Source organism: Myodes glareolus, chromosome 1 (assembly GCF_982192425.1).
Source record: "Myodes glareolus chromosome 1, mMyoGla1.1, whole genome shotgun sequence".
Taxonomy (NCBI): Eukaryota; Metazoa; Chordata; class Mammalia; order Rodentia; family Cricetidae; genus Myodes; species Myodes glareolus.
Window position 1 is genome coordinate 66,269,308 of NC_142026.1, and position 22,518 is coordinate 66,291,825.

The 22,518-nt window shown below is 41.9% G+C and overlaps 1 protein-coding gene across 1 annotated transcript; it reads right to left on the reverse strand.

Annotated features, from left to right (window-relative positions):
* Positions 1–8,629: 8,629 nt before the first annotated feature.
* On the reverse strand, positions 8,630–16,655 carry LOC146895936 (pregnancy-specific glycoprotein 22-like). The gene is made up of 5 exons (XM_087909140.1): positions 16,592–16,655; positions 14,694–15,050; positions 11,435–11,794; positions 9,888–10,247; positions 8,630–8,901 (listed from the first exon to the last, which is right to left on the reverse strand). Exons 1-5 carry the CDS (start codon positions 16,653–16,655, stop codon positions 8,630–8,632), a joined length of 1,413 nt encoding a protein of 470 aa, XP_087765266.1.
* Positions 16,656–22,518: the final 5,863 nt, after the last annotated feature.

Genomic DNA, 22,518 nt, shown 5'->3' on the forward strand with positions numbered 1-22,518 from the left:
CTTCTTTAGGTTGGGAATGTTTTCTTCTATAATTTTGTTGAATATATTTTCTGGACCTGTGATCTGTAATTCTTCTCCTTCTTCTATCCCTATTATTCTAAGGTTTGGTCTTTTCACGGTGTCCCAGATTTCCTGTATGTTTTGTGTTAAAAATTTGTTTAATTTATTATTTTCTTTAGTCAATAAGTTTATTTCCTCTATAATATCTTCAGTGTCTGAGATTCTTTCTTTTATCTCTTGTATTCTATTGGTTATGCTTGTCTCTGTAGTTTCCGTTCGATTACCCAAATTTTCCATATCCAGCCTTCCCTCAGTTTGTGTTTTCTTCATTACCTCCATTTCATTTTTAAAGTCTTGAACTGTTTCCATCACCTGTTTGATTGCTTTATGGTGGTTTTCTTGGGTATCTTTGAGAGATTTAATCATTTCTTCTACCTTTTTGTTTGTCTTCTCCACTATATGAAAACCATATAGTTATCCTCGTAGATATTGGAAGTAGACTAGATTGCCAGGCAAAAATTGGGATCTTGGGGGTAGGGGTGGGGTGGGGATAAGGGGAGATGGGTAGAGAAACGTGAAGAGGGGAGGATGGGGAGACGCTGGGGGAATGGGACGTTTGGGATGGAGGAAGGGTGGAAATGGGAGCAGGGAAGAAGATAGCTTAATTAAGGGAGCCATTTTAGGGTTGGCAAGAGACTTGACTCTAGAGGGTTTCCCAGGTGTCCCTGAAAATGTCCCCAGCTAGTTCCTTGGGCAGCTGAGAAGAGGGAGCCTGAGGTGGCCCTATCCTATAGCCACACTGATGAATGTCTTGCATATCACCATAGAAGGTTCATCTGGCGGTGGATGGAGATAGAGACAAAGACCCACATTGGAGCATTGGACTGAACCCCCAAGGCCCAAATGAGGAGCAGAAGGAGGGAGAACATGAGCAAGGAAGTTAAGACCGCTAGGGGTGAGCCCACCCACTGAGACAGTAGGGCTGATCAAATGGGAGCTCACCAAGGCCAGCTGGACTGGGATTGAAAAAGCATGGGATCAAACCGGACTCTCGGAACATGGCTGACAAGGAGGGCTGACTGAGAAGCAAAGGACAATGGCACTAGGTTTTGATTCTACTGCATGTACTGGCTTTGTGGGAGCCTAGTATGTTTGGTTGAGCACCTTCCTGAACTGGATGGAGATGGGAGGACCTTGGACTTCCCACAGGGTGGGGAACCCTGACTGCTCCTTGGACTGGAGAGGGAGGGGGAGGGGAGTAAGAGGAGGGGGAGGAAAATGGGAGGTAGGGAGAAGGCGGAATTTTTTTATGAGAAAGTAATTTTATTAAATTATAAAAGTTTCCATTTCCGCCCCTCCTCCCAACACCCTCCCACTCCCTCTCCTCCTCCCTCTCCATCCCTAAGAGCAGTCAGGGTTTCCTGCCCTGTGGGAAGTCCAAGTTCCTCCCCCCTCCCTCCAGGTCCAGGAAGGTGAGTATCCAAACAGACTGGATCCCCAAAATCCAGCATATGCAGAGCAAACAAGTCCCAGTGTCATTGTCAATGGCTTTTCAGAAAGACTCCAGGCCAGCCACATTCAGAGAATCCGGCCACATTCAGAGAATCTGGTTGGATCACGTCCTCGTTCCGCCCCAGTCCAACTGGCCTTGGTGAACTCTCATTAGATCAGTCCCCTTGTATCAGTGGGTGATTGCATCCCTCACAGTCCTGATTTAATTTTTCATTTTCTTCCTCCTTCCTCCTTCTGCTCCTCATTTGGACCATGGGGGGCTCAATCCGGTGCTCCAATATGGGTCTATGTCTGTATCGCCATCCATGGTCGGATGAAGGTTCCCTCTGGTCTTGCCTTCTTTGCTCACGTTCTCTTTCCTTCTGCTTCTCGTTTGGACCTAGGGAGTTAAGTCCAGTGTTCCAATGTGGGTCTCTATCTCTATCTCCATCCATCACCACGAAGGATCTGGGACTCTTGTCTATTTCCTATCTCCTGGCGGATAGATAAATAATCTTCATCAGGTTCACCTTCTTATTTAGCTTCTCTAGGATCACGAATATAGGCTCAAAGACCTTTAATTATGGTTAGAATCCACTTATGAGTGAATATATACCGTGTTCCTCTTTTTGGGTCTGGCTTACCTCACTCAGTAAAGCGTTTTCTATTTCCATCCATTTGCATGCAAAATTCAAGATGTCATTGTTTTTTACCGCTGAGTAAAACTCTAATGTGTATATGTTCCACACCTTCTTTAAACATTATTCTACTGAGGGGCACCTAGGTTGTTTCCAGGTTCTGGCTATTACAAATAGTACTGCTATGAACAGAGTTGAAAAAATGCTTTTGTAGTATGATAGGGCATCTCTTGGGTATATTCCCAAGAGTGGAATTGCTGGGTCCTGAGGGAGGTTGACTCCCAGTTTCCTGAGAAACCGCCACACTGATTTCCACAGAGGCTGCACAAGTTTGCATTCCTACCAACAATGGATGAGTGTTCCCCTCTCTCCACATCCTCTCCAGCACAGGCTATCATTGGTGTTTTTGAGTTTAGCTATTCTGACATGTGTAAAATGGTATCTCAAAGTTGTTTTGATTTGCATTTCCCTGCTCGCTAAGGAGGTTGAGTATGACCTTAAGTGTCTTTTGGCCATTCGAAGTTCATCTGTTGTGAATTCTCTGTTCAATTCAGTACCCCATTTTTTAATTGGGTTAATTAGAGTTTTAGTGTCTAGTTTTTTGAGTTCTTTCTATATTTTGGAGATCAGACCTTTGTTTGATGAGGGGTTGATGAAGATCTTCTCCCAGTCCAAAAGTAGTCTTTTTGTCTTACTGACAGTGTCCTTTGCTTTACAGAAGCTTCTCAGTTTCAGTAGGTCCCATTTATTCATTGTTTCTCTTATTGTCTGTGCTACTGGGGTTCTACTTAGGAAGTGGTCTCATGTGCCTATATCTTGTAGACTACTTCCCACTTTCTCTTCTATCAGGTTAAAAGTGGTCAGATTAATGTTGATGTCTTTAATCCATTTGGACTTGATTTTTGTGCATGGTGATAGATATGGATCTACTTTCATTCTTCTACAGGTTGACATCCAATTATGCCAGCACCATTTGTTAAAGATGCTTTCCTTCTTCCATTGTATACCTTTAGCTCCCTTGTCGAAAATCAGGTGTTCATAGGTTTGTGGGTTAATATTCGGGTTCTCTTTTAGATTCCATAGGTCGACTTCTCTGTTCTTATGCCAATACCAAGCTGTTTTCAATACTATAGCTCTGTAATAGAGTTTGAAGTCCGGGATGGTAATGCCTGCAGAAGTTCCTTTATTGTATAAGATTGTTTTGGCTATCCTGGATTTTTTGTTTTGCCATATAAACTTGATTACTGTTCTCTCAAGGTCTGTGAAGAAGTTTAATGGGATTTTGATGGGGATTGCGTTGAATCTATAGATTGCTTTTGGTAGAATTGTCATTTTTACTATGTTGATTCTCCCAATCCAAGAGCAGGGGAGGTCTTTCCATTTTCTAGTATCCTCCTCAATTTCTTTCTTCAAAGACTTAATGTTCTTGTCAAATAGGTCTTTCACTTCCTTGGTTAGAGTTGCTATTTGTGGCTATCATGAAAGGTGATGTTTTTCTGATTTCCCTCTCTGCTTTTTTATCCTTTGTGTATAGGAGGGCAAACGATTTTTGGGAGTTGATCTTGTATCCTGCCACATTACTAAAGGTGTTTATCAGCTGTAAGAATTCTTTGGTAGAGTTTTTGGGGTCGCTTATGTATACTATCACATCGTCTGCAAATAACGAAAGTTTACCTTCATCTTTTCCAATTTGAATCACCTTGATCCCCTTATGTTGTCTTATTGCTAGAACTTCAAGTACTATATTGAAGAGGTATGGAGATCTTAACCTGCAATGAGCCATCACTACAGCCATTCCAGGTGAATGTTTTAAGAAATACATCTTATGAGTAGAAGGTAGAGAGCAATAACTTGCAAGGACACTGGCTGAACCGGGCAGTTATTTTGATAGATCTTGGCTAGAGATTTGGAATGCTTACTTATTCTATATGTGATCATTTTACTAATACTGAGGATCTAAGGCCAGTCGCTGCAATGGTTATTTCTATAAAGAGCACAATATGATAAGATCAGAGACAAACACTAAAATTGATTTATTCAGTGACTTCTTCAGGACAGTCCCTGTGCTAGATACAGTTTCAACTTGAAAGGACAAATGTATGCCCTGTCCTTTGCCTTCCAGATGTAGAGATTTCATCATACAAGAAATCACATCATTTACTGTCCAGTAGGTAGTCTGGAGACACCTGAAATTCTGCAGAAACTCTCCAGAGGCAAGTGGCTCAATTCTACAGTCAGAACTATTTGTTTTTGTTCCCAGTACCAGAATCCCCTTATGCTGCTGATCACAAAGACTAACATCTTTGTAAAACAGTTCTTTTACCTCCACAGACATCAGAGAAGGCCTCTGGAGTGGAGATACTAGATATATAACTGTAGGCAGAATGCTTATGCAACACATCTTCCATTTATTTTTTATATAAGGACAATTTAACCACTGTTTTTCTGCGTCTGAATATTCTAATATTACCACATATGGTAAATGAATATTGTCATAGAAATAAGTAGGCTAAATATGAACAAGGACGTGACATTGGGAGGGAACAGCTGTCCACATCAGTCACATCTATTACTACTTACCTACAGGAGAGAGTTCACTAGACTTAATCCCAGAGGACATTCAGTCATCAGGAGGACCTACTTCCTCTGTTCTTCCTCTTTCAGACCCTGACATTCATGTGAAGTCCCATAAGCCCCTAAGAACAGTTGGATAAGGGCCTTGGCATGTGTACACTACTGTGTTCTCCATGTTGAGACTCAGAAGGACATGCCCAGGTGACCTAGTCTAACTGTGACTCTCATGGAAACACTGACTGATTCCGTGAGCTAGGAGATTCAGACAACTCATGAAGCATTTTTCTCTGTTAGTTCTAACAGGTCACATTAAAAGCCTGGCCATACTCCCCAGCTCACCTGGAGTCAGGAATCTTGGACAATGATCTGGTGCCAGGACATCCTGGTGGTTAATCTCCCCTCTAACTTCCAAAGGGGCAAACTTCCTCCAACAAGCCCACACCTACCCAACAAGGCCACATCTCTTAGTAATGCAACTTCCTAGGGGCCAAGCATCCAAACATGTGAGTCTATGGGGGACATTCCAATTATTTATTTATTGTTCACTGTGTTTGGAATAGTTCTGAATTTCTTTTGTGGCCTCTGTCTTTGCAAAAAGAAAGCATCTTTAATGTATGGCTAAAGCTACACTTGTCTTTAGGAATAAAGCCATACTTTTAGAATGAACCTAAAAATTAAACTTGTTTAGGAAAGTAGCCATTATAAGCTCTCCTCAAAAATCCATAATATCACCATTCACATACTGTTGATTGCATTCTAGTACCAGCTGTGATTTCTCTCCTTTGAGCAGCCTTAAGTCCAATTAGACCATTTTTGTTACCTCATAAGGATAAATACATCTCTAGAACATTTAAGTATATCTTGCAATGGTGATCTGTGCTGTAATCGGTAGGAATCACAACTTGGAAGGACAATTGATTGTCTTCCTTTGTTGCCAACTTACATAGAATCATCAAGTACTATAAGGTCTAATTTTTCTCTGAGAAAAGTTTTTCTGCATAAGATAAGCATGCACAGGGACTGTATTAATTGGTAGGAAGTCCCTTTCAAGTAATGTATACCTAATAGCAGAGTATTTTATGAGACTCCTGAGTCTGATAACAAGTGAGACTCTGACTCCTGTGTCTGCTCTTGGGAATCTTATGCTCATGTTGAGTTGCAGAGCCCAACATCAACATGGCAGTTTTTGTTTCATGTTTTTATATTTTATCTTGTGATGTTTTGTTATTATCTCTTAAAGGCCCGTTCTTCTCTAATAAGAGAAATAAATAGAGTGGATTCCCATGATATGGGAAGTGGGTAGACATGGGAAGTGCTGAGAGAGAGGAAATGATAAATGGTATATATTGGATGAGAAAAGAATCTATTTTCAATTAAAGAAAAAGTTCATTTTTCAAAGTGATTATTAGCATTAACAATCTTAAATTAGATTAACTTTCTTTTTAAAATAGAAACATATTAACACTAGACCTAAAATTTGATACCTTGCTATCTATTTTTCACATTATCAAAATTTCTATGACTACTCACAATGATGGGGGTAATTTGTAGAGTAAGTTACATGAAACAGACACATACCTAGAAACCCTGAAACTACAGAGATAGAAGCTTGAAAAAACACAAAAATGATCCGTGAATAACTCCTAAGTCTGAATCAATAAAGATATTTGACAAATTGAACAATTTTAGATGATGAAAACAGACAAACCAGGAGTAGAAGACAGGGCAGAGCATTAGGGGCACACATGAAAAATCACTGTCAACCCAGTTCTCAGTGGGGACACTGATATCCTCTAAGACCAGGATGGACACAAGGATGCTGAAGTGACCACTTTTATTCAGTATTCTCTTTGATGCCCTAGACGTAACATTAGGCAACACAAATAAATAAAAATTGAACAATTAACTGACTATACAATAGATCTGCTGATGGTATGAGATCATCTATTAAAAATCAGAAAGATTCTACAGAAGTTTCTGGAACTGGTGAGAAAACACTCATCTGAGCTCTACTACTGTAAACTACTATTGTGCACAACCCATTATATGTCCTACTTTGTCACATGCACAGGGAAGCTAAGTAACAAAGAAGACTCATGTTGGACCCATGTTACACACTGGAAAGAAGAATAGAAATGATTTTTTGGCTAGATGGGGGAAGATGGGATGGAAGAAGAAAGTATTTGAAGAATAACTGGAACAGTGGGTATTTGGGGAGCAATGAGGAGGAAACCTACTACAGTGGAAACTCCCTGGAATCTACAAAAGAAACACTATTAAATACTCCTAGAAGTGAGGAATAGGTATCCCAAAACAGTCATTTCTATAACCAGAGAAGAATTCAAGTAGTGGGACTGGGACACTAATCCAGCCACAAAATTTTCAACCTGCATTCTGTCCTTCCTGAAATATATACTGGAGATAATGGTGGAAAAGAAGTTGTGGGGTTGACCAACAAATAACTGGTCAAAATTAAAGCCTATTCCATGAAAGGGAGCCCAGACCTGACACTGCCCAGATGGTCAGGAAGCAGAGGCTTAAAATTCCAGAAATTCAGGAAAAAAAACAAAGATCCCTGTAAAAACATTTCAATAAAACTATTAGTAAAGATATTCTGTTACACTAGTAGATAACTGCACAGCCTAATAGTCATTAGAGCGGTATCATCCAGGAATGAATAAGAACAGCTGCTGAGAAATATAGCCAAACACATGGCAACACCAGGGCAACCCCACAGAAATGGGGAAAGATGGTTTGTAGAATCCAAAGGTGTCAAGAACACCATGAAAGCATGGAACACATAAACAATTAAACAGGACTTATAGAGAATTGAGAGACTCAAGTTATAATCCTAGACTTTGTCTGGGTTCAAGCGAGGGAATCAGTATATAAATTATGGTAATGTAGGTGGGTATTCTTGTGAAACTCCAAACAGTGGAAGTAGGAGACAGCTCTGACTCTTTTGCCTGCTGTTTGAACCCATTTTTTTCCTACGGGGCTGTCTCTCCCAGCTCTGATATGAAGAATAGTGGCAATTCTTACATAACTTACCAAGTTATGTGCTGCAGATATCCCTGGGAGGCCTGATTGTTTTTGAAGGGAAACAGAAGATGAGTGGGCCTGAGGTAGACAGGAAGTAGGATTTAGGGACGAGTGAAGGGAGGAAAACTGTGATCGGTATGTAATAAACATAGAAGAATAAAAAGGGAAAGAGAGGAATGCTAACAAGAAAAAGACTCAAGGTCCTACAGTGAATGATAATTTCCGGGTGAAAACAGTATGATCCGCTCTTACATGAAGGATTTTACGTCTGTACATCAAACAAACTGGATCAAAGCTGTTTAGAAACCAGCAATGTCCACAGTGAAACATGGGCAGACCCTTCTCCTGTCATTCTTCCTCACTTCAAGTGGAGGACTGGTGTGCAGGCAGCATTGGGCTTAGGTAAATTGGGTAAACAGGGAATGTTTTTGAGCACATGAGATATTTTTCTCAATGAAAACAAGGAACTATTTTCACAGCAGACTCAGAGCATACAAAAATTTGAGGATTCCTGAAATTAGTTCCCATAAATTCTGAGGCATATATATGCATATATATATATATGTATGTATATATATACATATATATGTGTGTGTGTGTGTGTGTGTGTGTATTTCAACAGCAATCAAAGCTCTTAAAGCCTTTGAATTTTTGTTTCCTGTATTAATGTCTTTATTTTCCTTTTAAGACAACATCACTTTAATTCTTGGCCTTTCTCTGTATACATGTGTATCCCATGATTACGGGGGTGAGTCAACAGGCTGCCTGAACCTGAATAGTAGGTAACTAATTATTTTTACCATGTAACTTTTCTCCATTTTATACACATTGATAAACAAATGCCCCCACTCTGCTGTAGGATGAAAGGAGAGGCCATTCATTCATCATGGCCAGGAGACTGGGAGACTGGTCTTCGAACTGAATAGGTTGGAGACCTCACACTGATACTCTCCAGCATCCGTGCTACTGACAGGATCTATTCTGAGTCCACACTTTGTTGGGGACAGAGTCATCCTCTCTGTGAGTTGCAGATTCTTCTTATTGAAGATCCAACGGATGAAGACATCAGTGTCGGGGGAAATGCAAGTGAAGATCACAGATCTACGTCCTGCGACTGTGGAGTCAGTGATTTGCACAAAGGGTTGTATCACAGGCTCTGTAAAGAAACAGAGGAGAATACCAAATGGCAGTCATCCAGAGAGTTCAACCAGGCCCTTTTTAGTTCATACTTTATAAAGCTACGAGTGGGAAAAACTTTGAACTGTGACTATAGACATATTTTGTGCTTTTAATCTGCCACCCAGGGATTTTATTGTATGGCCTGATTCAGGCACTGTTTCCTATTTCTCCATTTCCCCATAATAGGGCACACAGTACATGAACATAGCCATGTCTCTGAGCTAAGCTTAGTTATGAGCCATGGGATGACATGGGGATGGAACTGCTCACATCATCAACATCTGTTCTATTTCCTGCAGAAAGAAATTCCCTAGGCTGGGCCCCTGAAGTGAAGGAGGAATTTGGACTAGCTACCTCCTCGGTTTCTTTCCTTGGTGCCTGGACTTTTCATGGACCAGATACTTGTCTACTGAGCCTCAGGAGAAGGAAATGCACAGATGACCTACCTAACTACAACTATCATGGTAGCATACATTTGATTCGACACTCTATGGGGTAGTCAGTCCCATGACTCATACAATCAATAAAGTCATGTTTCATGTTGTCTCTGACAGAAAATCTAAACAAATAGTTGCAAAAAATAAATCTCCCCGATGTCATACTGTATTCAATCCTGTGACAAAGTTTTAGAATCAGTGATTCATGATGCTCTCTGTGAGGACCCCATGACTTCATCAGTCAGGGCCTGCCTGACTACCATGGAGTCTGGGGACATGTGCATGATGAGAGATCCAAATGTCTGGGTTGAAACTGACATCCTGGGACTGAATTTACCCAGTACAGGTCCTCTTCTCTGCAGGTGAGGTGTTCTGATCTATTACAATTTTTCTAAACTATGTGTGTCCTCCAGTAGGAGACACAATGCAGTGATGGAAGAGGAGGAATACCTCAATCTTGACAGTTCACTGTATGAAGTTAGCATAAGCCACACCCAGCAGTTGGAGACCATAGAGAATCACTTACTCTTTAAATAAAATTCCACGTATGCTTTTTGAATATCAAAATTTTTGTTTAGAACTCCTAGTGTGTATATTCCTGCATCACTCTCAGTGACATTCTGGAGCATCAGAGATCCATTAAGGTACACCATTCCTCTTCTCTTGTGTGCAAGTCCCCAAGTAATGGAATGCGTGGTTGCGACATATTCTACAATTCTGAGGACTGGCTTCCTATTCTTTGATTTGTACCAGAAAAAGGCATTCACATCTTCTGGAAGATTATGAACTTGAAGAAATATGCTTTCACCTTCAGCAGGATACTGAGGCAATGGTTGGATCATGAGTTGGGAAGAAGTGAGAGGATTACAGGATACAGAAAGGTAAGCTGGGAGGGAAAAGAGAAAAAAGTCATCACGTAGGGATCACTGTGCTTTGATGAAAAGGTGATGACCTCCATCTTGAGCAGATGGATTCATCAATCAGTCTATATTTGCAGGTGGATCTATATCTATGCCACTTAATCAGGGGCAGAAACATGACCTCCTCCTTTCCAAAAATGTCACTAAAAATGTCAGATCCTCTACATGGAACTGTCCCCATTGGGTGTCTACATATCTTTTCCCTCACCACCCTCAATGAAATATTGCACACATTTCTAGACATGGGGTTTGAGATGATGCCTCCCCTGAACTCAACAAGCCCGAAAATTTTCACTTTTCAAGTGTTTTCTTCTGTTTCCTTTGAGGCAACATTCAACCCCTGAATTCACCTAATAGATGTACTTGATGCTCTATCAAGTAGCCTTCAGGACTATGGCTGTGTGGGGGCTCAGAGTAGTCTGATCGTCAAGGCAGGCTCAGGTCTTTAAAATGCTTGGGTACTAGACTGACCGATTTTATGTCAACTTGACACAAGCTCCAGTCATTTTGAAAAAAAAAAGGCCTCAGTTGAAAATGCCACCATCAGATTGGCCTGTGAGAAAAAAAAAACTATAGTACATTTTAAAATTAAGCATTGATGCAAAAGAATTCAGGGCAAGGTAGGCATTTCAAGCCGTAGGCTAGGAGTCTTGGGTCATATAAGAGAACTGGTTGGGCAAGCATGAAGAGCAAGCCAACAGGAAGCACTCCTCCATAGTCATTGTACAAGTTCCTGCATTTAATTTATAACACTCTGAATTTGAATCTAATAAATACCCCAGTTTGAAATGGATGTTCTAAAACCACTGTTCCCTTTCAGGTTTAAGAGGGTGTAAGAGTAGGGCACTAGAAAAACATGCCCCCCTGGGTCACTTTAGTCCAACCTTGGAAAGGAGACAGGATTTATGGCTCCCTGGTCTAGAGCCCCAAAAGACTAGGCCGACTCTAACATTTTAGCCTCAATTATTTTCCATCAATGTCTTCCTTGCTGCAGGTGGAGTCAGAAGAAGAAAGCTTATCTACAACAATTTGTCTCTACCTGTGTCCTACACTAGGTACTCAAACTTCCACCTGGGAAGACAGTGCAAAAGGAAGGGAGGCCATGTGTGTCTAAGCCCTACCCAGCACTGAACAATCTAAGACAATCACTTACTCTCCACCTGGAGTTGCATTAGTGCCTCTTCATTTCCTGTATCTGCTCTCAGGATTCGTAGTATGTACAATCCACGGTCTTTCTGAGTGACACCACGAAGCAGCAGGGATCCATCACTGTACAGCTTCTCCCTACCACTGTATGCAGGTCCCCACACAGTTGGTTTCCTGTCTGCTATATTTCGAATACCCAAAATGTTCTTGAAGTCAACCACTCCTTTGAACCAGACAAACTCTACAGTATTTTCTGGAGGATTATGAACAAGTAGAAGAACATTTCTCCCTTCAGCAACGCTGGGTGGCAATGATTCAATGGTGAACTGTGAAGAGGTGGCAAGGCGCCCACATTTCCAAATAAAAGCTAGAAGGGAAGAGAGAGAGATCCTCCTAAGTTGAGTCTTTAGTATTTCACTAGAAAGAGGCCCTGTGTCTTGAGCAGCTGTGTCCATTGCTCAGCCTAATTTCCCTGTTCTACTTGGTGGATGTCAGCACATGACCTTCACAGTCTCGGTGTTCCCACTTGTCATTTCCACTATATGTCTCTCTCCAGTTGTCATCAGTGCTCCGACTTACTGCCCTGTTCTGAGTGACACAAGGACATGAAAGCAATGCTTTGACCCCTGCTCTGATATAAAGTGGATTGGTGTTGGGGTGATGGCTGTCCAACCTCTCCCTTTACAAACTCTGTGTCTTCACTCTGACTTTTGTTGTTCTATTCCTCTTGAGGTTGCAGTCAACACCAGAATTTCCCTTCTAACTTTCTTTACTTCAGGTCCACTCAAACTGAGACATCATAAAAACCATAAATTTCCTCCTATTTTTTTTAAAAAAATGATGGCTAGAAAAAACTCAGATTTACCAGAAAATAGAATGAGTGAATGATGTCTCAGAACCCTATATAGATAGGGACTTTAAGAAACTCAAAGGTTAGGAATACGGTATTCATAATTCCATTTGCTTTAATTTTTCACACTTGTTTACAGGTTATACTAGTGTGTGAGTAGTGAAAGGAGGTGTCATGGGGGGTGTCAGGACACAGTACTTAAGTGGAGGTCAAAGGACTTCTGTTCATTGGTCTCAGCTTACCAGACAATGAAGCAAAGACTTATATCCAGAGGACCATGTCAGTGATCCACACCAGCTTGATTTTTTTGGCAATCAAGCTGAGAGCACCAGTCTTCAGAATATTGTGGTCATGCTTACAAACTTCGTGCAAGAGTAAGGTAGCACCCTCCCTTACTTTTTAGCATTCAATGAGAGCATCGTAATCCTGAACCTCTCTCCCACTCTGTATCTTCCTCCTTACAAACACTGACACTGCTTTCATGCCTTTGTGCCACTCAGGGAACTCCAGATAATATATCAGTACTCTCCTCTCAAAAACTTTCAAGTCCTGGTCTCCTCATATGTGACCTGTGATGTGGTACACCTTTGAAGAGGAGTACAGAAGAAGTCTTCATTGTCTGCATAGACTTATCTGTCATGCCTCTTAAGTACTTCTGCGTCAGCACAGCTCCTAAACTCTGCTGCCCTTTCCTTATATCCCATATGAGTTTAACCTCTTCCCAGGAAAGAGCATCTCCCATATTTCCTTGGGCTGAGGATTGGTCTGTGTTCAAAGCATGGCTTTTCCTCTCTACTTTCAGTGCTACCCCATGTTCTTTTCCCATTCTCTCCTTATGTTTCTCTCCTCTGTAATAGAGTGAGAATCAAGGGCAAGGACCATTCCCGTAACATGAGATAATAGAAGCTGATCCTGGAAGTGCATACTTCTGTGTCCTGGCCTAGGCTTGTCAGCATCAAAAAAGGGAAAATCTGCACAACTGTGTGGCAAAGGAACCTGGCGGAGTGCCCAGTCTTCCCTGTGTTTTCATTGCTCTGGAAACATAGAATTTGCTCCCAGCAGGAAGGGGACAAAACTGCCCTTGAAGTACAAAGGGACCAGGTGAGAGCTGTGTGGGGAAAAGAACAAAATTTTTCTCACTAGAGTCACTATCAGACTGGGTTCTGACCAAGGTCAAAGGCCCAAGATTTGTCAGGAATCTCACATCTTGGGTGTATGGGAGGAGGTGACCTGACTCCAGAAAAAGGCTCTGAGAGCCTTCATCCTGTGCAAAATGGTCAAGACCATGTTCCCACGTGCTCTGCTTGTTGAACTGTATAATAGGTCTGTCCCTGTACTCCATGGTCTTTCTGAGAGGCCTTGGACCTCTATCTAGTTGATTCCTCTTTGATACAATGAATTTACCAAAGGAAATACAAAAAGTGATAAACAGAACATGGTCTCCTGGCAGTGTAGCAGACACATTAAGCAGTCAGTAGGTCTGAGAACGCTGTGACCATGATTTCCAGGTCTGTAAAAATGGGGATGGAACAATACTACAAGGTAACTTCTTGGTTTGGGCACATACTTTTCTGCCAGTTCATTGTGTGCCCTGATGACATCTCTGGTGATCACTGGCAGAACTATAGGTCCTACCTCGAAAATTGTCAGATCAGCATAGCCTGTAGCCATTTCCCAAGAGAATTCCCCAAGCTGGACCCAGAAGACAAACATTTTTCAGGACAATGTGTGTCCTCAGTCCTCCTCCTTAGGGACCATGACTTTAATGTGAAATATCATATGCGCAAAAGGACAGTTAGTTAATGGCCTGGACACCTGTTGACCTATGATTTCTTGCTGACTCTCTGAAGAAGATGGCCAAGAAATATAGCCCAACCAAGGTTCTCATGAGAGTACACTGTCTAGTTCCACACATTACAACACTTTCAATAATAGGGAACACTGCTCTCTGCCATCAGGAATTCAAAACACTTATAAAATGTTTCTCATGGACACCTGAAGTTGTGTCTGAGACAGAAGTCTGAAGGCAGAGCATGCAAGTGCTCACACCTCTATGAAGATCTCATGTTTTCCTCAACCAAGTGCAACACTGATTCCCTCAGAGTCTTTCTCAAGAAAACATTCCTGGTAAGAATCCCTAGAGTCTATACAGAACCTGATATCCTTGGCTGTGGTATCCACCATGCATCCACCTATGTGCAAGATAAAGTCAAATGAAACATTCTGATCTATTGCTATTATAATGAAGCATTCTGATCTATTGCTATTATTGTATGTCATTTGTATACTGAACCAAATGCTCAAACCCCAACACAGGGACACAGTGAATAGGGAAGGTAGGCACAGGCCACTCTTCTGTATGTGTCCATTGAAATGAACCTCACCTAGCTCACAGAGTTCACAGTGAATCACTTACCATGCACTTGGAGGTACGAGGATGTTATTGATATCCTAGTTCGATGTCTATAAATTCGTAGGGTATAGAATCCAGTGTCCATCGGGTTGACATTTTTTATCAGCAGGGATCCATTGCGATATACTGTCTCTCTACCACTGTACATAGGACCTGGCCTACTCAAATTTAAGTGCGGTGCATATGCTGCAATTCCTTGTGTTGTATTTCTTAGACCTTTGAACCAGGCTATGGTTGTAATATCCTCTGGCAGATCATTGACATGGAAAAGGACGTCACCTCCTTCAGCAACTAGGGTTGGCACTTTTTCAATAGTCATATGGGCATTTGTGGACAGATGCCAGGAGCTTAAAAGGGAGACTAGAAGGGAATTGAGAAAAACAGATGTAAGAAAGGTGTGATCATCACTTAGCTTTGTTTTGTGAGTAGGGCTGTGCCCACTTTCCTTTGAGGACACGAGCAGCATGACTTCCATTGATTCCCATGAGTGTCTGAGTGTGTCAGAAACTCTCTTGGAAATTATCTGCTCAGGTGTCTGCCTTATTTCCCACTCAGTGTCCCATGTCCTACCTCACATAGTGTACTTCGTGGGAGGAGAAATGCTGCTCTGAACTCCTCTTCTGGAGAGTTCATGTTCTGATTTTGTGTATGTTCCCTTTGTGATTCTTGTCAATTCATGACTTCATCAGACATACTGACATCAGATACACTAAAATAAGTGCTTTTTGTTTGTTTCTTTGTTTTTCTTTTTGGATTTGGTTTTGGTTTTAGTTTTATGGTTTTTGTTTTTGTTTTGAGACAGGGTTTCTCTTTGTGGCCTTGGCTGTCCTAAAACTTGTTCTGTAGACAGGCTAGACATCAAACCTCAGAGATCATCTGCTCTGCTTCCCAAGTCCTATATTAAAAGGCTGAACTAACACTGCCTAGCAAAACCAGGAATTTGTAAGGGCCGGATTAGTCTAAACATTTTCGGAGATTCAGTTCCTGAAAATGACCCAAATACCAGTGGATAAAGAAAAAAGGACGAATGGAAAGAGAAATGTGTCTCCATTGATTTTTCTTCATAAGTCCTAGGTTTGGAGCTTTTGGCAATAATTATATTCAAGTGTAAAGTAAATGAATTTACACTTCATGAATTTGAGTGTGTATTTGTGAAGGCTGCTGACTCCTTGGGCAAATATAAATATGGATGCCACAAATCTGGCATCTGGGGACACATGTCTTAGACTGTGCATGTGTGGGTACATGACACAGCACCAATGTGGAGGGCAGGGTAGAGCCTGCAGGTGTCTGTTCTCTCCATCTACTATGTGACAGCTAGGATTTGGTTTCAAGTTGTCAAATCTTCACATACTGAAACATCTTGCTAACTCGCCAATCTAAGTTCTCTTTGAAAGGTCATGCTGTAATGGCTGGAAACAGCTGTCTTCAGGACAGTGCAGCCAATAAAATTCAAGATAAATATGGTGTCCTTTAGACTTTTCTTTTAATATTATCACTTCCTGTCCCCTGAGAACTCCAAGCTGCTGAGCCCCTGACCCTCACTGTACCTTCAGCACCATAACTACAAACAGAAACCTTGAGCCTCCTCCCAAGATCCTGTCCTCTTTATCAGACTCCTGCCTACCTTTGAGAGGCCCTCCCCACACATTGAGGAAGTGGGTACACTTACCTGTGAGCAGACGTCCCCCACACACTGAGAAAGTGGGTACACTTACCTGTGAGCAGAAGTCTCCCACACAGTGAGAAAGTGGGCACCCTTACCCATGAGCAGAAGTCCCCCACACACTGAGAAAGTGGGTACCCTTACTCGTGAACAGAAGACTCCCCCACACTGAGAACGTGGGCACCCTTACCTGGAGCAGAAGTCCCACACACACTGTGAAAGTGTGTACCATTACCTGTGAGCAGAAGCCCCTGCCAAGGAGTACACCCTTTGCAGAGGAGCACAGTGGACTCCTCCATTAATCTCACTCGCTGTCCTTCCTCTGTGAAGAGCCTCAACTGCAACAAAGAACTCAGGCTCTGCTGTTCCTCCTTCTTCCGGGCTGAGATTCTTCTCAGACAGAAGCACTTCTCAGAATCCAATGGACTGTGAGTGGTGGGGTCTGAGGACAAGGCACTGCTCAATCCCTTCCACTCTTAGTGATGCCCTGCAGCATCCCTCTCAATGTCCCTTTATATTTCTCTGTCAAACAACTCATTGAGCAACAATGCTGATAAGCATCCACATGCCCTCAGAGAACAATGGCTCATCCTAGGGCTGACACCTGCTGTGTCCTTGCCTTGGGTCTGGCAGCATCAAAGAGGGAGCCTCCATCATGTCTATGTGTCCTTATGACACAGAGACCAAGCTGGGCACCCAGATTACCCAGTGTTCTCAATGTTCTTGGAATGAGGTATTTACGTAATCCCTGCAGGAAGGTGACAGAAATGTCTCTGAGGAATGGAAAGCAATCAGTTGAGTGTTGACTAGAGATGAAGATCAGTGCTTTATCTCTAATGTCACCAGTCAAATTAATCATACAGGAATGAAGCCCAGGAGCAGTTGTGTGAGGAGTTTCATGTGCTCAATGTTGGGAAAGAGGTGACCTGTGTGTCCTTGAAAGGACTGTGGGCTCCCTCTTCCTGTGGAAGGTTTCAAGGCTACATTCTAGCATTATGTGTTGGGTGTGTACGTGTCCTCTCTGATATTCCTGAGTCACCTCAGCCCTTTTCTAGATGATTTCCAGGTGCTAATCTTGGCTTCCCCATTGTGAGATGCCAGGAGGGAGCATTTGTCCCCCTGGAAAAAGGTTTTCTCAGATAAAGGAAGGAGCTAGTAGATCACAGCAGGGTCTAGCGAGGAAACTCAAGATTAGCAGGGAAAGAGACAGAAAGCAGTATGCTCAAGGAAACAATTTTTGGAACATTGAGTATAAGCCAAACTTTGCCCTTCTGGAAATCACTGGAAGAAGTGCAATCCCCATGTCTAGGACAACAGCAGGCAAGGTCAAGAAGCCCAATGTGAAATACCCTGATACGTTCAGCACAGGTGGGATGCAGGGCCTGTCATCCTCATCACTGTGCTCTTCGGGACTCCTAATTCCTTCTACTATAATATGGGTCTAGGTATGGTTCCAGACTTCTCCTGGGAAGCCCCAGATTATAATTGGAAATAGTCAGAATCCAGAGGAAGGACATTCTCAGAAGGAGCTTTGTGCTCATGAAATTTCTGAGGAAATCTAAGGACTTTTCCCTTGAGATTAAAAGGACAGTATACAGTGAGCTTGGCAGTGAAAGCCTTTACTCCAAGTACTAAGGAGGCAGAGGAAAGAAGATCTCTTAGATCCAGAACAGTCTGCTCTAGAGATCATGTACCAGGACAGCTATAGTTACACAGAGAAATCCTGTACGACAAAAAAAAACTAAGGGGACACTAACGTAGGGAACTGCACATTCACTTTCTGGCCAATCACTGCTGTCTAAGTCCTACCTTGCTCAGAGGATGCAAAACGGGTTTTCTCTTGAATACGTGGAGTTGAAGAATTTATAGTTATATTTATAGTTTTCCTTAGTTATGCTAAAAGATAAAGCAGATATAAATATTGCAACTGTAATTCTTGCTTAATAACTGTTTTGTTACATGTAATTTTACTATGTTAAAATTAAAGCCTTCCTTTTTGTTTAAACAGAAAAGGGGAAATGATGTAGGCGTTCCATCTGTTTCTGTGTTGCTTTCATTGGATAATGAATAAAGAAACTGCCTTGGCCTAGTTGATAGGGGAGAACTCAGGTAGGTGGAGAAGACAGAACTGAATTCTGGGAGAAAGAAAGTAGAGTGAGAGAACTGCCATGGAGTCAAAGAATCGCATGCTGAATCTTTCCCAGTAAGCCACGACCTCGTGGTGATACACAGATTATTAGAAATGGGTTAAATCCAGGTGGGAGTGTTAACCAATGAAAGGCTAGAGATAATGGGCCAGGCAGTGATTTAATTAATACAGTTTCTGTGCTGTTATTTCGGGTGTAGGCTAGGCTGCCGGGATGGAACAAGGGCCCACTCTTCATGGAACAGGTCATCTTGGGTGGCAGTCATTCATTTCCAGATTACACATTCATGGGGTCCTTGTTTCAGCTGTAACACAGAATAAGAGAGAATCCAGTTGCCCTCTCTCAGTTTCAGCCTGTTCCCTTCTAAGAGGTTTTGACCATTTATCCTCACAGGTAGGTTTGACTCTGACACTCGTGCACATGCTCTAAGGCTGCCAACTTCAACCTCCATGGGGTTAGAATTGTTACTTTGATGGTGACTTGGGTAACAGTGCTGTAAAGACAACAGAGAGAAGATGGCCCTCTGTGTGATCTCTGACACTTGGAAAGGCCTCTTTCAATCACGGTTGGTCTTTCTAACATCCAAACCCAGTCCATGTACTTAGAAAACTAGGCAGAAGATGAGTCACAGTCAGATGTTGAATGTCCTTAATACTCAGACATGGTAGGTCTCCTCTGCTGTGTGGGAGAAACTCTCTTTGACATGCTGTGAGATGAGCTACAGAGCTTGATGATACAGATTTAAGATCTGGATTCAGATGTCCTTTTTCTCTTCTGGACCTCACTAAGCCACTGCCTGCCTTGCAACAGAGTGCTGTGTCCCTCCTAGTGTACTTATATCCATTGCTGGGCCTGGAACAGTGCCCTCCAAGGCAATGATGTTTAAGGAAGTCCTAAATAGGGCAGAATATGACTTTTTATTCAGTTTCCCTGAGAAACACCCACAAACAGTCCTCAGGATTTATGGATAGAAATCTCACATGTGAGGCCAGGAGTGTGTTCGTCATTCATCTAAATGACCAGTCTGGATCACAACATGAGCCAATCTTTCCAGGTGTCTGATGGTGACTGAGATGAGGCATGGATACCCAAAATGCAAAGATAAGTCACAGAATGATCTAGGAGAAAGAAGACAATGGGTTAAAGGTGAGCTTGAATAAAAACAATTGTCTTGGCTTGTGATGCTGTTTTGTATAGTTAAGGGCCATAGCAAAGTTCTTCCTGAAAGGCAGCTTGCTGTATCATTTCTTTCCTCTTATCTTTCTTTCTTTTTCATGTCTTCCTTCCTTCTTTCCTTTGTTTTCACGTGTATGGTTATTTTTACTACATGTATATCTGTGAACCACAAGTATGTCCTGTGTTCCCATAAGCCAGAAGAGAGCATTGAATACCCTGGAAATGGTAATAACAGATTGGTTATGAGAAGGCGTGGATTGCTGAAAACAGGACTTGGGTCTGATACAAGAGCTCCTAACTACTGAGCCATCTCTCCAGCACTCGCAGGAAAATGTTTTTAGAGGCAGATCTGAGTGGTAGAAGTCAATGAGCAAGAACTTGCTGTGTCTATGCCTGGACAGGCCAGTGTGTTTGGCAGATCAGGATTTGAAATTTAGGATTCTAATATTCTGCATATGAGACTTTTGTTCCTAACACCCAGGATCTAAGCCCAATCCCAAAAATTATTTTTGCTCTAAACAGTACAATGTAGTACAATAACAAGAAGACCCTAAAGCTTGAAATCAATGGCTCCCTGAGCAGAGAGACCTGTGTTAGATGCAGGATCTTTTGGAAGGTACAAAGCAAAGAACTTTCCTTTGCCTTTCTGGAGTAGTGATAGCAGCATGCCAGAAAACACAAAATTTCCTGACCTATAGCTGAGCTATGGAGTCCTAGAATTTGCCAGAAAGTATCTAGAGGTGGGTAGGCTAAGTTTACAATCAAAGCTAACTCTTCATTGTTTTTAAATCATAGAGCAGACATCTCCTCAAGCTGCCAATGGACAAAATCAGGTAGTTGTGAAAAGCAACTGCTCCTGCTTCACATATACCCGAGAAGGCCACCAAAGTGAAGACAATACATATGTGCTTATACACAGACAGCTTCCCTGTCACCCATGGTCTGTGAGACAGATGTACACACTATGTTTCTGTGTCTCCTTTCCAGTAATAACACTTATTGTTAATGAGTGTTGCCATAGTAATAAGGAAGCCTCAGATATGAACATGGCCCTGACACTGGGACAGGACAGCTGTCCAAGTGAACACCATCTGTTATTACTTGCCTGTGAAAGAGAATTTGTTAGACTCAATCCCTGACATGAAGCCATTAGGAGGTCTTATATCTTCTGTCCCTCCCTTAGGGCTCCCTGACATTCCTGTAAAGTTTCATAGGCCTATCAGAACAGTTTGCTAAGGGCCAAGAAACCGGAACAGCTGGTTTATACATGATGATACTCAGAAAAAAAGATGCCCAGTTGATTAGTGAATGCCTAGGGATTGGAGGAAGTCCCTGGAGCTGGAATTAGGTAGCTTTGTGAAGCCCCTTCACATAGGTGCTGGGAACTGAACTCGTGACTTCTGGAAGAGCACCTTGTGGTATTAAACACTGGGCCATGTCTCCAGCCATCCTTTCTCATTCTCTTCCTTTTTCCCTTTGAAGTTCCAGTCAATCCCTAATTCATTTTCTAGATGCCAAATTCCTGTCTGCTTTTGGGTGCATTGCGACTAGAACTTTGGCAGGACAGAATGCTGCTGCTGTTTTAGGATGCTCCAGTACCTGAAAAGGCTCACACACAAGTGAAAGAATGAATGAAAGAATGAAAGATGATATAATGGCACTGATTTAAAGAATCTCATGTTGGCAGATAAGAAAATAGGCAAGAGCCACAGTTTGACTATTAATTTACAATTACTTATGAATTTAGGTATCTGCATGAGAGGGAGAGAATATGTGTGTTTACTCATGCATGCATCAGTGTTTGGGTGAGAAAATGCTGCACTTTATAGAGCTTAGTTGGCATGAGAGAGTTTGTTCTCTACTTCTACCAAACTGGATCTGGGATTGAAATCAGCATAACAGCCTTGGCAGCAAGTGTCTTTACACACTGAGCCATTTCTGTGGCCCACCCTTCTCTAATTTTCATTTAGAGGGAGATGCTACCATAGATTGGAACGTCAGTTTTCAGAAAATAATGGCCAATGATCATAAACCTGGAGTAGAAAACCATCTGGTTCCATTTCCCTTACTGTTTTCAGTTTACCATGGTCTCCCTGCTGCTGAGACTCTGTCCCTCTCTGCCCTCTCCCTTTGGTTACAAAGACAAACCTTCATCTCCATTTAAGCTCCAATCTTACAAGACTCCAGACATACTCTGAGTTCTCTTCCACTGTCATGACATGGTCCCTGCTACTTTGTGTTAGTATACATGTTTGAAGTTTTAGCCCACATTCCCAAAGCCTTAGTCAGGTTACATGCCCTGCAGTTCACTCTTGGAGAAAGAATGTGGGAGTTATCTGCTGTGACCGAACAACTCTTAGTTTATAGCACCTGGCTCCTCCATAATCTTGGTCACATATATCACATTGAATTAAACACATCATGAAACTTACCTCTGTCGCTATAAGGTTATAGAAGATCAGAGCTTTCTCTTGTGCCAGAAATCAGAAGATTGTTCAATAATGTTGCCCAGAAATGGAGAGTGCTCTCTTAAAAAAGGCATTGAGTATACGATTTCTTTTGGTAAAATTACCATTTTTATTAGGTTAATCCTACCTACCTAAGAGCATGGAATAGCTTTCCATTTTCTGATATGTTCTTTGATTTCTTTCTTCAAAGACTTAAAGTTCTTGTCATAAAGTTCTTTCACTTGTTTTGTTAGAGTTACCTCAAGATGTTTTATACTCTTTGTGGCTATTGGAGATGTTTGTCTGATTTCTTTCTTAGCTTTTTTTATCATTTGTATATAGAAGGGTTACAGTTTTTTTAGTTTTTATGGTATCTTGCAAGTGTGGGACAA

Coding starts and splice junctions, on each gene's coding strand:
- LOC146895936 (XM_087909140.1), bottom strand. CDS start 16,655: ATGGAGGAGTCCACTGTGCTCCTCTGCAAAGGGTGTACTCCTTGGCAG. Junction 11,795..14,693: donor CTCGTACCTCCAAGTGCATG/GTAAGTGATTCA, acceptor CTTCCCTTCTAG/CTTTTATTTGGAAATGTGGG. Junction 10,248..11,434: donor AATGCAACTCCAGGTGGAGA/GTAAGTGATTGT, acceptor TTTCCCTCCCAG/CTTACCTTTCTGTATCCTGT.